Source organism: Siniperca chuatsi, linkage group LG8 (assembly GCF_020085105.1).
Source record: "Siniperca chuatsi isolate FFG_IHB_CAS linkage group LG8, ASM2008510v1, whole genome shotgun sequence".
Taxonomy (NCBI): Eukaryota; Metazoa; Chordata; class Actinopteri; order Centrarchiformes; family Sinipercidae; genus Siniperca; species Siniperca chuatsi.
Window position 1 is genome coordinate 19,808,376 of NC_058049.1, and position 22,209 is coordinate 19,830,584.

Here is a 22,209-nt window from a genome sequence, read left to right on the forward strand (position 1 = left end):
TAAATAATTGCCAAACTGAAGCTTCCACACACAAATGCACAGACACAGACACTTGACTGAGAAGGCGGACGTGTTCAAATCAATGACACACAAGTTTTTACCTGGACCTCTTCATGGTTTCATCATCTGGGTCCTGCACTGAGAGATCCAGGAGAGACACACATCAGCATGCCTTACTGATAAGCAAGGTGACACACACCTACTGTTGGCCTTTGACAGACAAACAGTCAAATAGCTGATCACATACCAGCGCAAACACGATAAGTAATAGTATGCATTTTATTAAAAGGGTGCTGTTCCTGCACAGCCTCTGTTTTAATAAACAACATGTAGATGTGCAGTCGATTTGTCAGACTAGTTACAGTCATGAAAAAATGGGTGTCACTGAAGACAGCTGCCACCTGACAGCTGAGGCCCCTCTCCACAGCTGAAAAATAACATGACACCCCTGTTATCCACCTTTCCTGTGTCACTCACTCTGCTGTCACGCTCTCTATGATCAGATCACATTAGATCAACTGCTCAGTCACAGGCCTCCACCTACACCTCATCTTGACTACCAGAGAAACCACCCACAACCCATCACTCTGTTGTCTCACTCTCGTGAGCATGCCAGGCATGGTCTCCGACTTACTGAAGTCGGTGCCTGTGAGCTGGGCCAGGATGCGGAAGGAGCGGGACTGGGTGGTGCCGGTGCGGGGCTGCCAGTCCTCGGTGTCCTGGATCAGCCTCTTCTTGCTGCGGTCGTTGGGGATGAAACACGGCAGGTTCTCCACCCTGAGGCCGTGCCTGCACACACACCCAGCAGCAGCACACGGCAGACGCGGTTAACACAATCCCATCTAGGGACTACCCACTCACACCAACCCAGCTAATCAGGTGACCTCGAAAATAGAGGACATCCTGAACAGATCATGCAGCACTTAATGCTCGGCATCACGGTCACGCAATAAGCAAGCTAATGGATACCCATTACTAAGATTTCTCATGGGTACACTATAGACCGTTATAAATGGACATTACCACATTACAGATCGTATTTATAACTGTCATTAGAATCAGTGGGAGAAAAGCTGGCAGACTACAGTACCTGGCCTTGTTTGTGGAAACATTTTACTACATATTAAAGCTTTCATTTTGATGAACTACTCAAGAACAAAACATGTTTTTCCTTTCAAACATATTCAACAGGGTTGCAGGTCAACTGCAGCATGCATTAATCAAAAAGCAAGTAGAGGATGCTAGATGAATGGTTACTAATGAACTGGCATCTTTGTCTGTAAACCCAATGTTTGAATCTACCCAAGAGCATCAGCTCTTCTCTCTTGTCATATCTAGCCTGGCCATATTAACCTACTAAAGCTGACAAACCAGCCTGCATGCAGCTGCCCCTTACTTGGAGTGTTGGTACATATCATCATAGTAAGTTGCTTCACCCCTGTAAAATAGGCCAAAGATCAAATAAAGACAAAATGCATGAAGTTAACAGAGGAAAGACAGAAGATAGGAGGGGAACTCAATAAACAGCTTAAGACATTATGATGTTTCTAGTTTAGTTCTGATTGTAACTTAAAATTGTCCAATATAAAGAATGAAATGGTAAATGGTTCAGTTTAACTGGTGAATTACAAGGAAATAGAAAATAAACAGGTGCCCAAACTGGGGATAGGGACCCCCAGAAGGTCACGAGATGGTTAACAGGATAGGAAAGCAGAAAAAACAGTTTGTTTGTTTTTTTAAATCACTGAATTGGTCACAACCAGTAAACATATGCAACCAGTCAGGGGTTGCACACACACTGCTTTGTTTTATGAGGTCACAAGACAAAAAAGGTTGGGAACCATGGTCATCATTTTTTGTGAGTGTGAATGACAATTTAAAAAGGAAAACAAGCAAACATTATTTTGTACTGAATGCAAAAAGAAATATACTAACTTGTCAAGAGTTTCCATCTGTGGCGTTAAAAGAAAAGAGGAAAACAGAAAATGAGAGAAAGAGGTCAGAGCTCAGCTTTGAGTTAAACAGAAGGAAAACCAGAACATGTCAATATATGACAGAGGCTGCACACAACAGAAGACCAAAAATACAGCAGGATGCAGAAAACATGCAAGAGGTGACGTGAGACATGCTGTTATTGTCAACAGGCTCTGTGTGAGAAAGACGGCATTGTTGGTCTGTCAAATCATCTATTGTGAGCCTGACCCAAAATGACTCAGTAGATTTGGCACAAACACATTTGCCTAACGCTCCTCTCACCCATGTGCACAAATGCTTTAGAGTTATGTAAATGGCTGTAGAATTTGCCAAAAATAAATAAATAAATAAATCACCTAATTTGCCATCGCAGTTAGTCTATTTTTTCTTGTGCTCTAATACAACGCTAAATGCCACAGCAGTGATGCATCATGATGTCAGAGTACACTCTGTACAAACAAAACCTGTTTGAATAGGACAGGCCTAGACACATTAGACATATGCAGTTTGCATCGAACTGTTTACTGTCTGAAGAAATCCAACAATGTCTTCATCAAAAGTGGGCTGACAGTTATAATCAGGCTCTATTCTTCTCAAAGATGGCCCAGAGTAATGTGTTTCGCCCATCTACAGAGAAACTTCACAACCATATGAGCCCCCTCTAGAGGAAGCAAGGCTGGTTAAATAATCCAGCACAGGGCAGTAAAAGCTGTGTGAGAACTCAGCACAATTTATGAGTGAGGCTAAATACAGCAACAGACCACATCTCACCAACGGCTGCAGTCAGACCACTAGCATGACCCAAATTACAGGAACCAGACTGGCCAGTCCTTGAAGACCATTTCATGCCATACTGCCACTTTCAGGATCATTAAAAATATGTTTTGATCCATTCCTGGAGTCCTTGTAAAATCTGAAAACTGAAAATAAAAACTGGAGAATACTGACATTTATAATTATAGCAACAAGAGTTTGGTCATGGGAACATTAACTTAATTTTAATAGACAGCAGTGATGTCAATTTACAACCAAAAGATCAGAAGCTAAATTGAACAAAGGGCTCCATCTTAGAGCTGGTAAGACATCATTTTAACTTTTGGCCCATAAAATGTATGTAATTCATACATTTTGACCCTACCGTGGTTAAAAAGAGTAAATAGATACACCATGATGCTGACTTTCCATCACTATTACTCTGATGTGACAAATAACTAGCTGCATGGTCCTATAATTTCTGCAGTGCGGTAAATGTGGAGAGAATCATGGAATTTGTTTAAAAGAAAATGGAAGTTTCTGGTGACATTACTACAGAAGTGAATTATTTTTAAGCATAATACAAACAGAGATGTAATTAAATGTATATTTGGAGGTATGACTTGTGACTAATGTGACAAAGCGAGTTGCCATGACAAACGAAACAGCTTCTAAAAACTGAGAAATACCATTTACTCTAAAGTTTAGTGCAGAGTAAGTTCCAAAGTATTTTCATCGACTTGAAAATCCAATCTGCCATTTCTATCCAGCATATTACTGACTTACTATGATTATTACTTGTATCTTCCATCTCCAGTCAATAACTCATCTGTTGAAATAGCAAATCCATTCTAAAAAGGTGGATTGTTTTGCAAGAAACGAAGCTGGTTTATATTATTGTTTGAAGCTTGTTTGTTATATTTTGTCTGACTGTAAAACAGCTTTTGTCATCTGATAAATTCCACTGTAGTGGTCTTTCAGCTGAAGGAAGCCAGCTTGAATTGCATATGTCAGCTAAATATTCCTTGCTATGCAAACAAAGTGTTTGTTTTTCTCTGTATGATAAAGGCAGACAAGATCAGGTTTTGACAAAAGGCTGACAACCTCCTCCTTTTTCCCTGAATTATTCTATAGAGAGAGTCTATCATGCCACAATCTATAATAGCAGCTTATTACTGCTGGTGTGTTTCGCAATAGCTAGGTTTATACTCTTGTTTGTTAAATTATCGGCAGACAGTGGAGTAATTAAGTTGATCTCAGCCTTGAGTCAGCACACATTTGTTTGTTGTTTGTTTATCTTTTCTGAAATGTTTCTTAAAGTCTGACATCATTTTGGCAATCCACTGAAGTAAATTTTTCACATAATGCAGTTTAGACATCCTGAAGGAGTTATTTTCTCTTTAGTGTAAAACCAGAATAACGAGACATCAAAATACCATTAAAACCACATTAGTCACATTGGGGTTCCAAAGGTAATAGTGTTTATTTATCCACCTACCCGTTCTGTGGCTGTTGCATGCTGGCACGGCCCTGTGAGTGCGGAGTGTTAAGTTTAGGCGAGTAGGCCACAGGTTTAATAGCAGGTCCTGAGTTGGCACTACCACCACCTGCTGTAAATGGCCTCGCCATCTTGTTAATGGTTGTGCTGGGGGCAAAGGAGTACTTTGGCTGAACAGAAGCCGAAGCAAGCGAGTCCTGTGAGGGTGTGGAGAGGGAGACGATGCAGCACAGCGCACAACATGCCGTTAGACATTTTTGACACACAGTAAAAGTTCCGTCTGCTGTTGTACAATCCCAAGCTTTATGTTAAGAAAGCTTCCAGTGCAGCCCAATACTAGCTCAGAGAAAATGATTACTCCGGGCTGCAGGAGCATCTCTGTCTAAGCCTGCTGGCTTTTTTCTGCACACGGAAGAAGTGCTTAAGAAGTGTGAACACAGCCATTTTATTTGTACTGGCAGTCTGCCACGGACTAGCCAAAGTAATCTGCGACTGCTGGTAAAATGAAAATGCTCAAAGTGAGAAACTGTCATATTTGACTGACATGTCTCACTAATGAGATTTCTCACTGAGAATTATGCATGGACTGCAAAAGAACACAGACTAAAATGGAACATTGACTTTATGAAAGTATTATGTTCCTGCTGCTTTACTAAAAACAGCGTGCAGCACAAAGCAGTTCATGACACCATTGTACTGTACAAACTGTAATCAGTTGGGCAAGTAGATCTCAAGGGGTTTGACAGTGAAACTAAATGTATCAGTATAACTTTGGTATCAGGGATTGTGCAAGGTATTGTGCAAAATAAACCACAGGAAATTCCAAAAAGAAATATTCACAACACTCCATCCAGCAAATAACTCATTTAGCGACTCGCTGATGCTTTGCTAATGCACAGTGCATGGACTCTGTGAGAGCTCGACAGGTGAATCAGATAAATTTAAACACAAAGTGACATAACACACTGTTGAGGCCAGTTGTGAGCAACGATTAAAGGAAGTTTCAAATTCAATCAATGTCACTGTAGTCCAGTAGCAGACCATGCCAAAGCATCCAAGTGTACATACAGAGGTGAGCGCAATGTTTCAGACAAATATAGTCTTACCTTCTGGTCTCCACCCGCTTTGAAAGCTCTGTGAAAAGAAAAGACAGGGAGTTATTTGTGCATATTTACAACAAACTCACATTCACTAATTTAAGTTACAATACTGAGCACTGTAATTTCCAAATCACAAAAGTCTGCAATGTTTCAGTCAAAAGGTTGTGTTTGAGACAGCCTCCTTAACAGGACGCTGCTGTGTTGAATCTCCTTCCAAAATAATGTTTTATTTTAGATTTTATATAATGAACAATTTATGAGTATATTACTCAAACTGAAAAAATAGTTTATTAAAATTTATTACAACTAACACTATTAGTTACAAACACTATTCCTGACACAAAACTACGATGTTCTGCTTGTGTTATGCATTCTTTTAAATTACAATGACAAAATCTAAAATAAATAACATTGATTGATAGATGTCAGAATAGAAGAGAATGCACTCAAAATGTCCATTAGAATTATCCAATGCATCATAAAACTACATGAGCACGCATGTACAACTGAACCAAGAAGTAGCCCTGCAAATTATACAGTTGGATTCAGGATGTTTACAACTACAGTTCAGTTATAACTTCCTTTGTTTTCATATGTGGTTTAGATAATCAGGTTATGCTGGACTTGTTTGCTTGCATTGCTTGGGTTTGTAATGCCCCATGGACTCCACTGTAATGCTGTCTCAAGCAGAGTCCCCTTACACCCATATCTCCACAATTAAGATAATCTGCAAAGATGGTACAAATGATAGAAATGATGGGAGAAAGAACCAGGTTGTAAAACACAGTTTTCTCTGTGGTGGCATTGTAAACACCAAAACCTCACTACTTTTCACATAGCTGGGTGGGTGAATCTGCAGACAATCCAAGACTAAGAATACTGCAAGTGCCACAGTGCTGTACACTTCTTAACTCTAATCCCAGGATTCACATTACTGCGGTGCCTCTGCTGACTGGAGCAACACAGCAGACAGTTCATTAAAATATCTTTAAACATTAAACATAGAGGCACCCAGCTTTATATTGCTGGTAGCTCCTAAAATAGCTAAACATAAACCACTACCAGCCCCTGACCAATGTTGATGATACACAAAGCTACAACAGGGTTAAGCGAGAATGAACCAGCGCTGCAGTCACCCTCATACAATCACACAAACACACATACAAAACAATGGGCAGTGCTTCCTGTGACAATGAGAAATATATAACGGCTCATGTCATTGCCTGCTCAACCACTGAGCAATGTTAAAGTCACAATGACAACAGGGCTGTATAGATACAGAAAGAGGAGCAGGGGAGGAAGGCATTCTGTCTACATGTCTGTGCGTGTCACACTTCTGGGAAGACAAATGAATGTGACATTTATAGTGCTTCAGCTCTCTTTAACCCATAATTTGATGAGTCACGCTTAAAATCAGGGATATAAGGAATGTGTATGACAGCTGCTACGCACTGTATTTATTTTGGCAAACTGGACTTCAGTGAACGAATGTGGAGATGATTAAGTCACCGTTTCATGGAATAAGTTAGTTTGCTTGGACCAGGTCTGACCTCTGCTGAAACTGAATATGAACACTGTATGAGATCATTTCCTGCCTCATTTCACAGGTCACTTATTTTAGCTGATGCATGCTCGGCTTTCAAGCTGATGTTAGATAAAGTCAGAACCCCCCCCCAAAATCTCCCATGATACTGTAATCAACTTTGCACACGTCACCGACATACTCCAACCAGAAACCTCTAGGCCAATCACTGACAGTGAGCATTGAAATACGGACCTAGTGTGTCCCTGTAAATGCAACATGATCTGCTGTCTTTGAAGCCGTAAATCTATTGCCCATATTTTTTTGATTCCACTCCCTATAAAAAGGCTCTGGATAAAGCCTAAACCTTGCCGCAAAAAAGACAGGAGATGATCATTGGTGTTGAACAAAATGGAGGCACTAAACCAAACAATAGACCATATCTCATCACCGTGCAGCTGTCCTCCTCTCGACATAAAAGAAACTGTGGATGGCAGCCAAGATACAAATAAATAAAACTGACAATAGCTCGTCTCCAATTTGTGTTTCAGGAAAATAATATTTGCTTGTCTTACAGTATAATAACAATAGGAGAGGGCGAGATGAAGAGAGAGACTGGGGATTCGTGGGAAGGGAGTCATGGGTAAAAAAAATATAAATAAATAAATAAAAAAAGAGTGGAAAAATGTGAAATATTTACAATAGCCGAACTCAACAAGGACATGAGAAATAGAGGAGGCGAACCACAGAATGCAGGAAAAGTATGGCTGATGTTAAGTAAACATGCTGGCTTATTACAGGTCTATCAAAACATTACACCACTCTCTATGAGACAAAAAGTAAAAGAAGAAAACTATTCTTTCCTTAAATACACTCATGACTTGTGTTTTAAAATGCACAGTAACAATATTTTCTGCCATTGATTTTATTTTTTTTTTTAAACAAAAAGTCACATACAAAGTCACAGCTAGTTTTGATATGCAATACCCCTTAACACATATCACACATCAACACCCTAATTTCATCTTCCTTTCACATAAGGGGGAAGGAGGCACCTCTGGCTCATGTATGATAACTGACTAACCCCCATCCATCCCTCTGCAGAGAGCATGACGTCACTTTTCTTGATTCTTATCTGCTCAACACAAAGTCCAACAAGATTCCTTTTCTAATTATTCCTTCCTTTTCACTCTGAAACTCCAACCCTCACACTCCTTTTAAGGCATTTAGTAGGTCGAAGTGTAATGTAACCTCTTTCTGCAGAAAAAAAAAATACATGCAACGTCAGCAATGTGTCATGTTGGCTGTATGGAAAACAGGAATTGCAGCTCTTTGCTAGCAAAGAGCCTAATCTTTTACAATATCTCAAGCAGATACAGTAACTCTTGCCGTCCACCCACCTATTCAAACTAAATTGATGAACTAGCTTAATCTTTACTTTATGTGTGTGTGTGTGTGTGTGTGTGTGTGTGTGTGTGTCCACAGCTAATCTCACAAACTACTGCACCCATCAGCCTAATATTTTTTGTGCACATTTATGAACGTATCTTCAAGGACCTCCCGTGGGTGCAGTGAGTCACAATTTGACTTTTATTTTATTGACTGCTCTGTTTTATACCGCCCTTGACTCCTCACTCCTCTTAAACGGCCGGTAGGTAAGTATGTTAGTTACGTATGTGACGCTAAAGAAATTAAATACATTACGCAAGTCAAAATAAGTTGACTTTTGATTTCACACAGGACACGAACAGCGGCCTCCTGGGTGAAAGTCCTGTGTTTGTTTGACCTATCCATCCACCCCGACCTCATCGCTAGCTGGAGTTTGTCGCTCTTTAGGATACGTCACCTGACATTTTTTTTTCTGTGACATTCGCACATAAAATAACACACCGTCTCTGCACAATATAAGTCAGTAGAGACTAAATGGCGTGAAATGACACACGAAAAGCAAAAAAGGCGTTGTGATAACACGCGACATAACTTAAGACATTGGCGTGTTATTCATACACCATTTGGTGATACCAGGCCTAGCAGAGATCTGCACTACTGAGTGCACTCTTCTAGTTTTTATTATAGAATAATATGCTGATTATTTTCTCGATTAAATTGTTTTTCTTATAAAATGTCAGAAAATAGTGAAAATGCCCTTGTAATTTCCCACAGCCCAAGGTCGTGTCCTAAAATGTCTTGTTTCATCCAACTAAAAGTCCAAAAACTACAGATATTCAGTTTACTATCATGTATGACAAAGAAAATCACCACATTTGAGAAGCTGGAACCGGCTAATGTTTGGCAGGGACACGTGAACTGGTAGACCAGTTTTTAGTGATCTATGCAGACACCAATGCTGTATGAATGTGACAGGAGCCAGGCATATGTTGAACAATATACAGCAAATATCCATCATGATCTGAAACTATTAGTTTCTGGTCATATACGTAAATGCGGCTGTTCTGACTCTCAACAAACTAAGTAAACAAAGAAGGTTTGTCAGAATTTAACAGCTGAGTCTCTTGGCAGGCAACCACAAATGGACTGGATGTGAAAATAGCTGTGATCACAACCTCTTTACCTGTGAGCATCACAAAATCAAAATGAGTCCCATGACAGCAGCAAGGCTCATCTTTATTACTTAACAAGTCAGTACCTTTTCATTTTCTGAAGGCTTTAAGCTCTCAAATGGTTACATTTCATCTTTTTTTGGGAGGGAAATCTTTTTCTTATAATTAAGCTCCTGATGAAACATTTTGGCTTGTACTCTACAGAGATAGTTTATCAGTCAGGAATTTCTGGCAGGTGTTATGTGAGCAGGTATAAGTGCTGCCTGTATGAAGGCTATCCAGTGCTAATTAAAATAACTCAAGCAAGATTTTAAAAATATATATATTTTCCTGGCTCATACTTAACAAAGTGTTTTAATTTGAAGAAAGAGTTCCTTTAATTTCATTACAAAGCTGAGGCATAATGCAAGGTACCCATGGTTCCTCTGAAAATGGTTTTCAACCGAGGCCAGTGTATCCGCCTGACAGCATTTGGCATGCATATCTGCTGCTAAATGCAGACTACTCACTCCTGCTCTTGCTTCTTTAGGATGTTAAGGACAGACTATTACTGTAATACTAAGCTAGGAACAATCCAGAGAGCATGTACCTCCAATACCGCACAATCCTCTTGTTACTTTAATAAATTATAATGTTGAAAGGCTGTTAACCTGCATCTAGATTTGAATTAACATCAAAATACATACTGATTGGTAATCAATATATGTATTTTGTGATATGTGATGCTGAATTTTGGAGAATACCTTAATCCTGGGAATATTTGATTTGGTTTAGTAGTGCAAAATTCTGGGCTGATATGTGCACCTGTCTTATGAATGTGGTGGCAATTGCACAATGCATTCAATAAGTTTAGCAATGTTTCAATTAGGCCATGCCAGCAAGACTTTGGCATACATTTGTAGAAAAACAGCATGGGATAAATAGGAAAAACCTAAAATTAGACCACCTAAATATACTATGCACAGCACCAACTCTGTGAAGACTGGATACAATTTGTAGGAGTAAGAATACTGCAGTTTACAAAACTTTTCAAATCTATGTAGGTGGAATTGGGCACAACTTTATGCAAAGACATGGGTTGGACCAGGAACTCAGAGAAATAATTTTCTTTCTAAGCCTCACAGTTCAGGATTGATGAGCAAAAGCTTAAAGTGTTTTATAAATGACCATATGGTAGTGCTATCTGTTCCAAAACTTGGCTCATGGACTAACTTTTCACCAAAATCCACTGAAATCTGATCAGTTGTTTTTGAAATATCCTGCTAATTACTGTAATATACAAAGAGACAAACAGGATAGAAAGCTGAAATTAAAAAAAAAAAAAAAAAAAAACAGACAGCATGTACTAGTGGGGGTTGTGACTTATGAGTGAAATGAAATTCAACTCAAAACCTAAAACTAGTTTGAGCCTTAGGGGAAATGAAATAATGGAATGTGTGTGAAGATAACTTTAATACCAATGTGTTTTGCAACTATCTGTCATATAGAGGCAAATTTCAAGGACATTATGGTATTTTATCTCTCCAAAGAATGAAGGAGGATGTGTGTTTTGTGGTGATTTATGCTGCTGTGTTTGACCGAGATAAAATGGAGGGCGAGTGATCATGTAGTGTTTTGTTGCATCATGCATTGCCAGATGACTTACTTGCTGCTGAGGGTGAGGGTGAGGGAGTCTGTTGCTGCTCTGATCTTGTTTTGTGCCTCCACATGGGTCATGTCCTCTGCATTGGAGTCATCAATGGACACCACCCAGTCTCCCACCCCGACGCCAGCCTGAGCTGCCTTCCCACCCGGGGTCAGCTGGAGAAAAGAGAACACAGGGACAGAAACCAGAGAGAAGTTACAGGTACACGAGGACAGGGTTTTCACAGGAGACGACAGTTGTGTGGATGAAAACATGTTAAGGGGCAGCACCAGGGGCACTTTTGTTTTGTTATCCCAGTCAGCGAGGCATGCTATTTTCAAAACCAGGGTGAAACAAGTACTTAAAATTTCATTGTGTGACTACATTACCTCCCATTATCTCACATACATCAGCAACTCAAAGCAAAACACACAAACACACAAAAACTCATGTTCAGTTGAGTTTGCTTAACATCTGTTAACAACACTTAATGATCAACTCAGGGAGTCTGTATGTCTGGGTCTGACAAGCCAGCCGAGATATTTCACTCAACACTATTGGAAACAGGCATTATAGGTCATCATGATGTCATCAGTCATCAGCATATGATTCATTGCAGATGTGCCTTTAAGATCATGAAAGGAACTCCTGAAAGAGTCCCTGCAGACAGTGACCATATGTTACAAATAGTCACATCGCTTACTGGAACAACCCATCTACTTTTTTCATCCATACAGGTAAGTCATTGAACAGTTTCACTGACAAAAGAATGACATCATCCTCTCGGGCTGACACGCAGACATACTGAGTCAGAGCAAAGGGCTGGAGTCTTGTTACAAACAGGAAGAACTTGACATAGTCTATATAGGTAGTAATGGCTTTCTACATGTACACAGACTACACACTGTCTGCTGTGTATATTAGTGGTTCTAGACGACATCGCAGAGATGCCAAATCGTGTTTAGTAAGGGCTTAGTCAGCTCGCCCATGCGGCTTAATGAAACTCGAGACTTGTGTCAAATTCTCAGATAACCAGAGTACAAAGTGTTCAGCATCAGATAAGCGAGCGGGTGCCAGGATTTCTGGCAAAAAAACCTATTAGGATTACTCTCTGATGTCATGGATCCCTGCAAATGTTAGCTCATCAAAAGCTCAGAGGACTCAGCAGTTCAATCAATAGTTTTCTGCCATGTTCAGCTAAGCGATCATACTTGCCGCTTTGATACTGCACTTTAAAACATAAACACTTGTGTGAGCAGGGAGGTAATATGCTCTGTAAACTGATGACAGCTCAGGCTGAAAAACTACTCTGAAGCCCATAAAGACAACAAAGTTAAAGCCCGCCTTGAATCTAAACATGGCAAAACTAAAAATAGGAAGAAATGCATTACTCAGACGCAATCCAAGCTACACTTATTTTACAGCCAAGTTCAAACATCCCTTTAATTGCCTTTGATTTGCACTCACTGGAAGCAATTAGAGGGGTTAAGAAAGAAATAATTTCTCCAGTTTAGGAAGAACTTAAAAGAGTTGTAACAGCTTACACTGTGGAGAAACAACTATGGCATGGACACAAGTGGCATTCTGAGAAGGGGCACAGCCTGGCTTAATACCACTGAGGTCACTACGGAGAGCTGCATCCCCCTTTTTACTATTATACTGGATAGCAAAACTTGAGCACCATGTCATTTTACAAAAAAAATTTAAAAAAAAAAAAGATTTTGTTAGCGCCTTAGCTACAGAAGCACTATCAAAGCCTCAATGGAGCTGTAGTTGTTCAACTAATTAAAAAGGGAGAGATGTTAAAATGTTACTAACCAGGAGAGCAATAGATACTAAGCTATTGCAAGCTAACCCTGAAATAGGGGTGGGATTTTGGGTCTACGGAAAGAGCCAAAATTCTATTTTTGATAAAATATCATGGGAAATACAGACAGGTGAGGAATTAAAGGAAAACTCTGTGGAAACATTTGAATTCCTTCTGTTCTTGTATTCCTCATTTATTCAGAGTACAAGGGGTCACTGAACAGTTTGATGAATATGAAAATGATGAAAATCATTTGGTATGAAGTCCCCAGATCTCAACCCAAATAAACACCTACACATTTTGGAACACAAAACAATTTATGAGTGAATATCTATTTGAAGAGTGGTGTTCATACCTCCAGCAGAGTTTCAGAGACTTGGAGAGTATATACCAAGGAGCACTGAGGCTCATGGTGGCCCAACACCTTACTCAGACATTTTATGTTGGTTTTCACTGTATTTTCACATCTGTATGTACTATAAAATTACAAACCATCATTACAGATTTTACCTATATTGCTGACCTCCAAATGTAAAGGTGAGACAAAAAGAAGAGACTATATGAAGCCATAAAGATTGTATATGTTTGCGCATGCGTGTCTGTGTGAGTTGAGTTACTGATGGACACAGACACCTGTGCTCCTGGCTCAGGTTCAGTGTGCAGCTGCTCCCTCACTTGAGAAGGCAGCAGTTAAAGTTGCTGCGCTCAGACCTTTGGTTGGTAGGGGGTGGATGGAAAACCAATACCACCCCAGCAGTTTGTCAATACGGCGAAGGACAGTGGAAAACATGTTCCTGAATGCAACACACTGCACTGTACATCACAACAACCAGAGATCTGACATAATGACGTAGCCACAATGTAGGATAACGTCATGCAGTGACGATACCACAAAGAAGGCTTTTTGATATTCCTCTGACACACGTAACAAACGACAAGAAGCATCCTGTCATACATGATTTTGTGCAAATATGATTGCACTTCACACTAATGGCATGACGTTTGTGCCACTGAAGGTATTCACAACTACAGGGTTGGCCTAACAGTTACTAGCCTGTTTCAAGGCTTTTTGGCAGAGCACAGCAGCAGAGCTGTTTTGGTATGCTATCGAATTTCAAAGCACTAGCCAACCTTTCAAAATGCAACGTCTTGAATTCACCTTTGAAGTGCTTCCCTTGACTGACCCTGCAGGTCAGCCAGGGCCTCATACTCGCTCTGGGCTGGCTACTCTTGTTTTTGGTTAAACTAATAATGCACTAAAGTTTATCTACAGCTGTAGATATACTGGTCTTGTAACTCTGCACCAGCTCAATTTTATTCTTTCCACGGCTATTTGAGGGCCAAGAGACAGTCTGTCCTTACATCACTCACACAGCACAGCTGATGCAAAGCCATAAATATCCCTCTGGGAAATGGAAAACCAAACCTGCAAGTATGTGGTCCCCCTGTAATGACTGCAGTGGAACACCTAGCACTAACTCACCTTAAAACACTGCTGCACTGATCCAAACATAAGACATTCACCTCCAACTAGCCACACAAGAAATGCCCCATGCGGGCAATCTATCAGTAAGTACTGAATTATTAATTCACCCCTCTAACAAGGCCTCCTTTTCCTGAGTGTGTGTGTGTGCGTGTGTGTATGAGAGAAGGGGAGTGTCTAAGAGTATACAAGTGATAAAGCAACAGATGGTCTTCAAGTCAGACAGACGCACACGGAGAACCAGGAATAGAAGACTCGATGACACATCCAGCTGTGGGTGGTGGTGGAGAGATATTAACAAATCTCCATAACTCGATTATTGACGTGACATCATCTGTAATTTCCTCTGAACATTTGATTTCAGCGGCGTGGCATGTGTTTGTCGATGGAAACCAGATGGTTCTCAGGAAGCTCAGTTATGGTATCATAATGTTTATGGTATCGCGATGGCACGAGATCTGGGGCAGATATGCGGAGAAACTCCTCTGAGGGGTTGTTGGGCTGCCTCAGACTGGGGTAGACCCAACTGAAGCAACAATGAAACAGTGTTACGACGACATCTTGCTTCCTACATTTTATGCCTTTCCTGTTGAAAGAGGTATAATTTTACTTAAGTAGACCCCTGTCTTCTCAAGGTCACAGAGGTCTAGAGAAATTCAAGAAAAAAAAAGTTAGAAAAGGTTCGTTAGAAAAGGGTAAAGACACAGTAGGATGTTTCCGGAGGCAGGATCACACCTACTGGACGTTAACCCATGTTTGACCCATTCATATGAGACGGCTGTGTCGGCGATAATCCTTTAGGTGTTCACAGAGACTCGAGCCAACAACTGTAGTTCCAGAGACACTACTGCAAGACCACAGAATTACATTACATGACAACCACATAAAGTTAAGTTCTAGTTTTTCTGGTCTAGCCAAGTCGTTTGTTAAAAAGGGGCACAGATTTTACCCCTAAAGTCCAGTTTACTGGTTATGGTTAGTCCCACTCATTCTGTGAAAACATTTGTATAATGTCTCCTGTGGCTTTGGAGGAGCTTTTTGAAGTCTGCCGAAATAACCTTGATGATGTCAGGAGACTGCAAATTTTATAATAGAAATTGTGTTACAAACTAGAGGTGGGAAAAAGACGTAGGCATTGCCCAGGTTGTAACAAAAGACACTATCGAGCTGCATTATGGAAAATGTAGGATCCACAAATTTTATGGAAGTGCAGTACTAAAGCACTGGAGTACCCCTTTAAATACTATTCAAATGCCAATAACATTAAATTCCCAACCCCATTAGGGTTCGCCACTGAAATATCAGTTCACCAGTGCCAAGCAGCATTCAACCTATGTTAAACCCAGGCTGGGAGGAGGGTCAAGAAGCCAGGTCTCCGGAAAACATACAGCTGTGCCCAGTATCACTGTGTCAGTTGAAACGGGTATAACATTTCAATTAAACAGAGAAAGACACTGCTTTCTCATTATTATTTTTTTCCTTTGTTTTTCCTTAATGGGATGGTGAAAGGTCAAGCTTTCACTTGCAAGTTTTTATGCATCTACTAACACAAGGCTAAGAAAACAAAAAGTGGGATATTGATATTAAAAAAAGGCAAATAAAAGGTTATGTACGGATTTTTTCAGTTGATAAATGGGTGTGTACATATTATGCTACGGTCAAAAAGTTATTTTTCCTCTCACAGCGAGGCAACAGTTTGTCTTGGCATGGTCTCCTTTCCTCTGATCTCACTGGAAAAGTATCCCAGGGAGTCCATCATATGCATGAGAAAAGTGTGTGTGGAAGACATATTAGACACAGAAAGGAGACAAGAGGATTGTCTGTTGGCAGCGACAGGGTGGATACGAGAAAAATCCCAGGAATGCTGAGAAAGCATAGCTTTCCAGGCTTGTAGACAGAGGAGGAAGGAAACAAGCGCATTCATAGAGCATGGAAACATATATACGAATTCTCTCTCTCTCTCACTCACTCACACACTCACACTCACACACTCACATTTCCAAGTCAATACAAAGATTATCAGAATACCCATTTACAGTACAACAAATACAGGGTAAATTATTTAATATGAAGTCATTGATAATGTCACAATCTGCCATAACTCAAATGAACTAAATAACCATTTGCTCTAAATGAATCCCGTCTCAACAACACTAATTGTCATCAAATCTTGAAAAAAAACAAAAAAACAACAACACTTAAATGCATTGATCTTTCAGGAGTTATCACTTGCAATCTATTTGCCTTACAGCATTTTACTGAGCCTTTTGTTCTGTCACTCCATATGTTCTTTGATGTGTAATCGCTTTAAAGTAAAGTAAAGTAAAGAAAGACCACCCACTAAATGTATCCAATGTCAGCCCAGTGAGTGCAGGCCTGACGTTTCTTCCTGTTACTAAGAGATACCATATATCTTTGAGGTTTACATCCCCTTGTTGGGTTGTTTTCATCCTCTGTGACTGTGTGATTCACTGTCCAGTCTTTTATGACAATGGCGGGGGAGAGCCAACGGTCTGTGAGCGGTAAAGAGAGAAAACCTGTCACAGCTTTACAAATCCTGTACCCTGAGGCCTGGTGAACTACTAGAACAAGCCACAATGATATTAGCCACTGACCAGTCATTAAGGCAACAATCTTAGCAGTACTGGGGTTTTTTTCCAGAATGGAAGCCATTATCAATTTCACACCAAGCTGCTTAGACAAACTAAATGTATGGGGAGACTGGCGGGGAAAGGCTTTGCAATACAGAAAATGTAAGCCATATTTCTGTCAGTGAGGAAAATAATCAGCATGCGTAATGTACCTGGATTGCAGAAAAACTGGCATCCTACACAGTCAATATTCAACTACAACTACTGACGCACCCTCTGACATTCACCTTACAGTTTGCCTTGCCCGTCTAGACTGAAATCCCTTTAAGTCAACTCCTATATCCCACCAAAAATCCTTGCTTTGTTTTGGGCCATTCGTCAAATAGGTTTTTACATCCGTTTGGTCTTTTATGGGTAGAAGAAAATGTTTCTTGTCATGAATCCAAGGGGAACATTGTGTTTCTGACTGCGATGCCTGCCAGAGAGCGGAGCAGATACAAGGCATGTACTGACAAGGCTGATGATAACTGCTGCCCTCACCGCAGGATTACGTCAGCTCTACACACAACTCAATGCATTGCTACTTACAACACACTGTAGACGCTATAGGCCATACTAATCAACGCAACATAAAATAGTGCATCATTTGCTTACAGCTTTTCATCTTAATGTTATAATTATGTGTGTGACTTTTTGGCAACTACAAAGAAACAAAGAATTTAAAGACTCAGACTATATGGGGTAACCTTGTGAGGCTAAGGCCTGACCCATATAATTACTTATTAACTCCTAATTATCTCTAAAATAGAAAACTGCAAATATTGAACAGAACTGATGATTTAATAAATGTAAAATCAGTCTTACATTTATAGATCACCCCAGGCTCTAAGGTAGCAATATAACAACGTCAATGGAGAAAGAGTGCATAATAGAATGCTAGATCTGTGTGCGATAGCTGGCAGCAATGTTGGAATGATTTTATGTGTGCATGCGTGTGTGGCTGCAAGTGAGAGCCTGTGTGTTTGTCAGGCAAAGCATCACTGCACTTATAAGGCCTGGAAAGTGGTTGCTGCTCTCTTCATAGCGACAGTAGTTTATAGAGCATTTGAAAATTTATTCAGCAAAGAGGTAGTGACCTAACATGGAGAGTACAAAGTACTGCAAAGCAAACAACAGATTAACACTATTAAGGGCTGGTATATACTGTAGAAAATGAATATGAATAGAATATGAAAATTAACACCACAGTCTGCAAAAGATGACTTGAATATGCTCACGTAGGGTCATTATGTGGAGACCAAAACCACTAAGCACTAATAAAATAGGCCAAGGCTTTTATACAGAAGCTTGGAGGCATATAAATGACTTTAAAAAGGATAATCCTCCATGTAAATGTTCAAGAAGAGTGCAAAGACCTCAATGATCACAGATGCAGAGCACAGTACAAAAGCGGACTCCAATAACAAAAAGTGTCTTACCCTTGATACGGTGAGGGGCATGCTGAAGTCCTTGCCACCCTGCAGCCGGAAGCCCCAAGGCGCTGGGCCGCTGAGGGTTACAGAGTATACGTTCATAGCCTTGGGGAAGACAAAGGAGGAAACGGTGTCTTAATTAGTCAGAAAGCCCGGAAAAGGTTTTTGAGGCCACACATCCTATTCTGCTTAATACAAGCAGCCTAGTTGCTGGCTGTCTGATTGTTTCCAACACAAACACACATGTTCCATACAGAAACTGACACTGAAGTTGTTTTATTTCAGAGTATATAATGTTAAATCTAGGAAAAGTTTTATTTTAAGAATAACCATGTTACAGTAATTCATTGAATATGTCTTTTGGTAGAAATAATAAATCTTACTATTTTAATTATGCTATTTGCATTACTTACAAGATGCTGGGACACAACGTTCCTACATTTATCAACACACAAACTAATGGGTTGCTATCCCTTGCGTCATAATCAGCGTGTAACAAAGTACACTACATTGCAAATGAGTACCACAGAAAAGATCAGCATCATAAATCTACTGGACAATAAGAACAGCAGTGATATTCAACAGCTTTTCTCTTTTTTCAGAGTGAGTATAGCCAACTCATTGTATTCAATGAATAATTCAACAATTAAAGTGAACTATAATGAAACACTGGCCCACAGCATATAAAAATTTGCCTTGACATTTTTTTACATTTTACATAATATGAACTGTTAAACCATGAAAGCGTGAAATAACTTCACCAGAACTAATTATTGACAATTAATGGCAAGTCACTAAATAACCAGGCAAATTTTAAGAACCAAAGGCAACTTGAGATGTAGGGCTATGTCACTTGCTCTTAATTGAGTGAGTTACATCTGTACCACTGCCATCTGTACCTACACCCCCAACACAGCTCTTGCTCCTCCTCTTCCTCCTCCTCCTCAACCCTTCCAGGTGTCATTGCACTTTGTGACACACAGCTAGCTACCCAAGACGCCACCATGCAAACCTACCTCGTCCTCAATGGCCGGTCGATAGCCCAAACCTGAGAGAAAGCTAGAGAGTCAGTAAGCTAGGGCAAGCAGATTCTCTCTCTGCTGGCAAACCCTACCCCCCAACACTGTCTGTGACACAGGCAAGCCCTAGCCTCTCCTCACTCCTCAGAGGCTATATAAGGAATGTAAAACTACACCAAACTATTTCAGCCCAACACCCACATGAGTCACAGAGAGAAAGGGGGTAGAGGAGGACGGAGAGAGGTAACGTCAACTACCCCTATATTCTGGCAAAAGCCTGCTACATAAAAGTCAATGGATTTTGTACTTAAGAGGCAGACGGCCACAACTGAAGTAAAGCTTATTCTACATTCCTTCTGGAGGGCATGAAGTACAGTGCAACCAAACCAGCAATTATATTTCAACATCAAGTTCTTAAAGCAACAGAGGAGCTAGTAAAAATTTAAATAGGGGTGTGCTCATAGATAATATAAAAAAATAGTCAAATGGTCCTTGTCTAAAATACTATAAAGCCAACCAGCCAAGCACCCCAAATAAGCCCATCCATAAAAACCTGCAAACCTGCTAATTTAATGGAAATCCTTAAGAGTTTTCATTTGTATCCATTTATTATGTTTATGTACTGGTGCAAGGTTGTCTATGCATTTATGTACAATTATATCAACAGTCTTAATTAGCAAAACTTGGATTAGTTTACTGTCTCTTTTCTCATATTACACCTCCTACAGAGAAGTCCAGGAGCCAAGGAAATTAATTACGAGATAGACAGCTTGAGACAATAAATGGTAAGACCCACCGCAGCAACAGGTAATGGGGGTTAGATTTTTACTTGTGATAACAGCACACTGCAAATTGATTATTTTGTTGTTTTAAACAGATAATAATAAAACAGTGGAAGTAACAACATGAATATAAATGCATTTCAGTTCATTAAATACCACCCCCTATATTAAGCCATTGGAGGAATCATCAGCTTAAGCCAATAAATATGCTAGTAATGCCTGTGGTACTCATTCAAGTGACCTGTCCCTGTTTATGGTATTGCTATTTATAATCTCCTTTGGTGTCACTATAATATTTCTATAGGAACATGTACTTTGTGTTGTAAATATCCTCAAATACACGGAATTACACGCTTATATATTTTATATCTTACTTTTAATGAATTTCAGTGTGTCCAAGACAATCATTTGCAACAGGTAATTAAAGGCTCCACTTTGAACACTAAAGACTAGTAACACCACCGCAGTGCAGCCCTTGAAATAAACCTTAAACATTCACAATAGAAATAGCAAGATGGGAAACGAAACCTCTACAAACTCTCGGCTCTAACAAAGTAGTTGGTGATTCCGAGCTGCTAGCCAAACCCATAAACTGCACAGTGAGGCGCACAACACATCCCATACAATTCAACTTACACTGTGAAAAAAAAGTTGGCTTTCAAAAGTTACACCCCACGCGAAGGAATGCATTCAGATGTCAGGACAAATTAATTCGCTTACCTCTTGTCCCCCCTGTTCGCCAGACATCACGAGTCAGTTTACTGGATAAAAAAAGTTAACCGGTGGGTAAGCAGGCTAAGTTTCGGACTTCCTTAAAGCGGACGTCAGGAAGCCACCGTGGATCCCCTTGGTGAGCAGCAGGATCATTCCCTCAAAATCTTTTTAGTAGGACTCGGCTGAAACGTCAGAAGTCTTCTTCTTCTTCTTCGATTTACTGGCAGGCTACAAACCAACGTTAAAGGTGCATGCCGCCACCTACTGTATCGGAGTGTGAAACATCACGACTTTAACCAAAACTAACAAACGGGGGGGAAACAAAACAAAACAAACAAACAAAAAAATAAATTAACACTTTATAGATTTTATATTCTAGAGATATTATACCTGTTTCTTTTAAATATTTGAATAAAGCCCTTTGAACCTGTAACGGTTTATCCCCTGTCTCTAACAGACCTTTGATGCTCCACTCCCTGCCTCTCTACCACTCTGCCCTTCAGTCTCTCGCTTTCTACACTGAACCTCCTTCATCCCACCAGCACACGTTCAACAGACTCCTTACAGTTACAAGTCTCACATTTATCTGACACTGACTTTTTTTTATGGTAAACAAGGTAGCACTGAGTCCTGTATGTCCTAGTCTTAGCCTAGAAAAGATAACATAACTTCTTTCCTACATTTACCTTGATTATTTCTGACTCTTCTGATTTTATAGTATTCTCTACCCTTACTGTCATTATTCCCTGATGAGTTAGTGACTTTGCTTCTGATCTCCCAAAACAAATTTCTAAAATGTCATTATCATTTTTGTTTAGTGCATTTTTAGCAAGTTTATCTGCAATCTCATTTCCCTCTATTCCAACGTGCGCTGGTATCCAGCAGAAATGAACATCTATTCCTAGTTGTTGCAGATTTAGTAGGCTCATATAAACCTCAATTAAAAGATCCTCTCGGACTGTTTCTTGTGTATACTTTGTATTGCAGCAGCAGAATCTGAACATATCACCACTTTAATTGGTTTAACCTCCTCTACCCACTGATCCATCTGTGAAAATATTAAAATAATTATAGTAACTTTTCTTCAAATACTCTTGAACCAGGCACCCTCTCTGTCCACTCTCTCCTCTTTTCTAATATTTGAAGATTTACTTTTGGTTGTGGAAATATCCATGGGAAATGCTGCTATGGATAACTGCTGGACTGTGTTGTATAGTGTTGTTTCACCTTCTTGTTAATGTCCCAGCCAAAGCCTTTACCAGAAAATGTTGTGTATTCCCAACAGTTCTACAGAACAGTTCATGCTAAG

The 22,209-nt window shown here is 39.9% G+C and overlaps 1 protein-coding gene across 7 annotated transcripts in view; it reads right to left on the minus strand.

The window, feature by feature from the left end:
* pdlim7 (PDZ and LIM domain 7) overlaps positions 1 to 21,073 on the minus strand; it is a 31,356-nt gene extending 10,283 nt beyond the window's left edge. For 2 of the 7 annotated variants that reach the window (XM_044206282.1, XM_044206281.1), the window contains exons 1-7: positions 20,907 to 21,073; positions 18,392 to 18,490; positions 11,054 to 11,208; positions 5,332 to 5,359; positions 4,226 to 4,422; positions 635 to 789; positions 102 to 138 (exon numbers count right to left, since the gene is read on the minus strand). In XM_044206282.1, the coding sequence (XP_044062217.1) occupies positions 102 to 138; positions 635 to 789; positions 4,226 to 4,422; positions 5,332 to 5,359; positions 11,054 to 11,208; positions 18,392 to 18,490; positions 20,907 to 20,933 (698 nt within the window). In that variant the 5' untranslated portion in view covers positions 20,934 to 21,073. Of the gene's footprint in view, positions 1 to 101; positions 139 to 634; positions 790 to 1,396; positions 1,439 to 1,935; positions 1,953 to 4,225; positions 4,423 to 5,331; positions 5,360 to 11,053; positions 11,209 to 18,391; positions 18,491 to 19,401; positions 19,556 to 20,906 lie in introns of those variants that run through there. The other 5 variants (XM_044206284.1, XM_044206285.1, XM_044206283.1 and 2 more) reach the window with 5 other exon arrangements.
* Between the last annotated feature and the right edge of the window lie 1,136 nt (positions 21,074 to 22,209).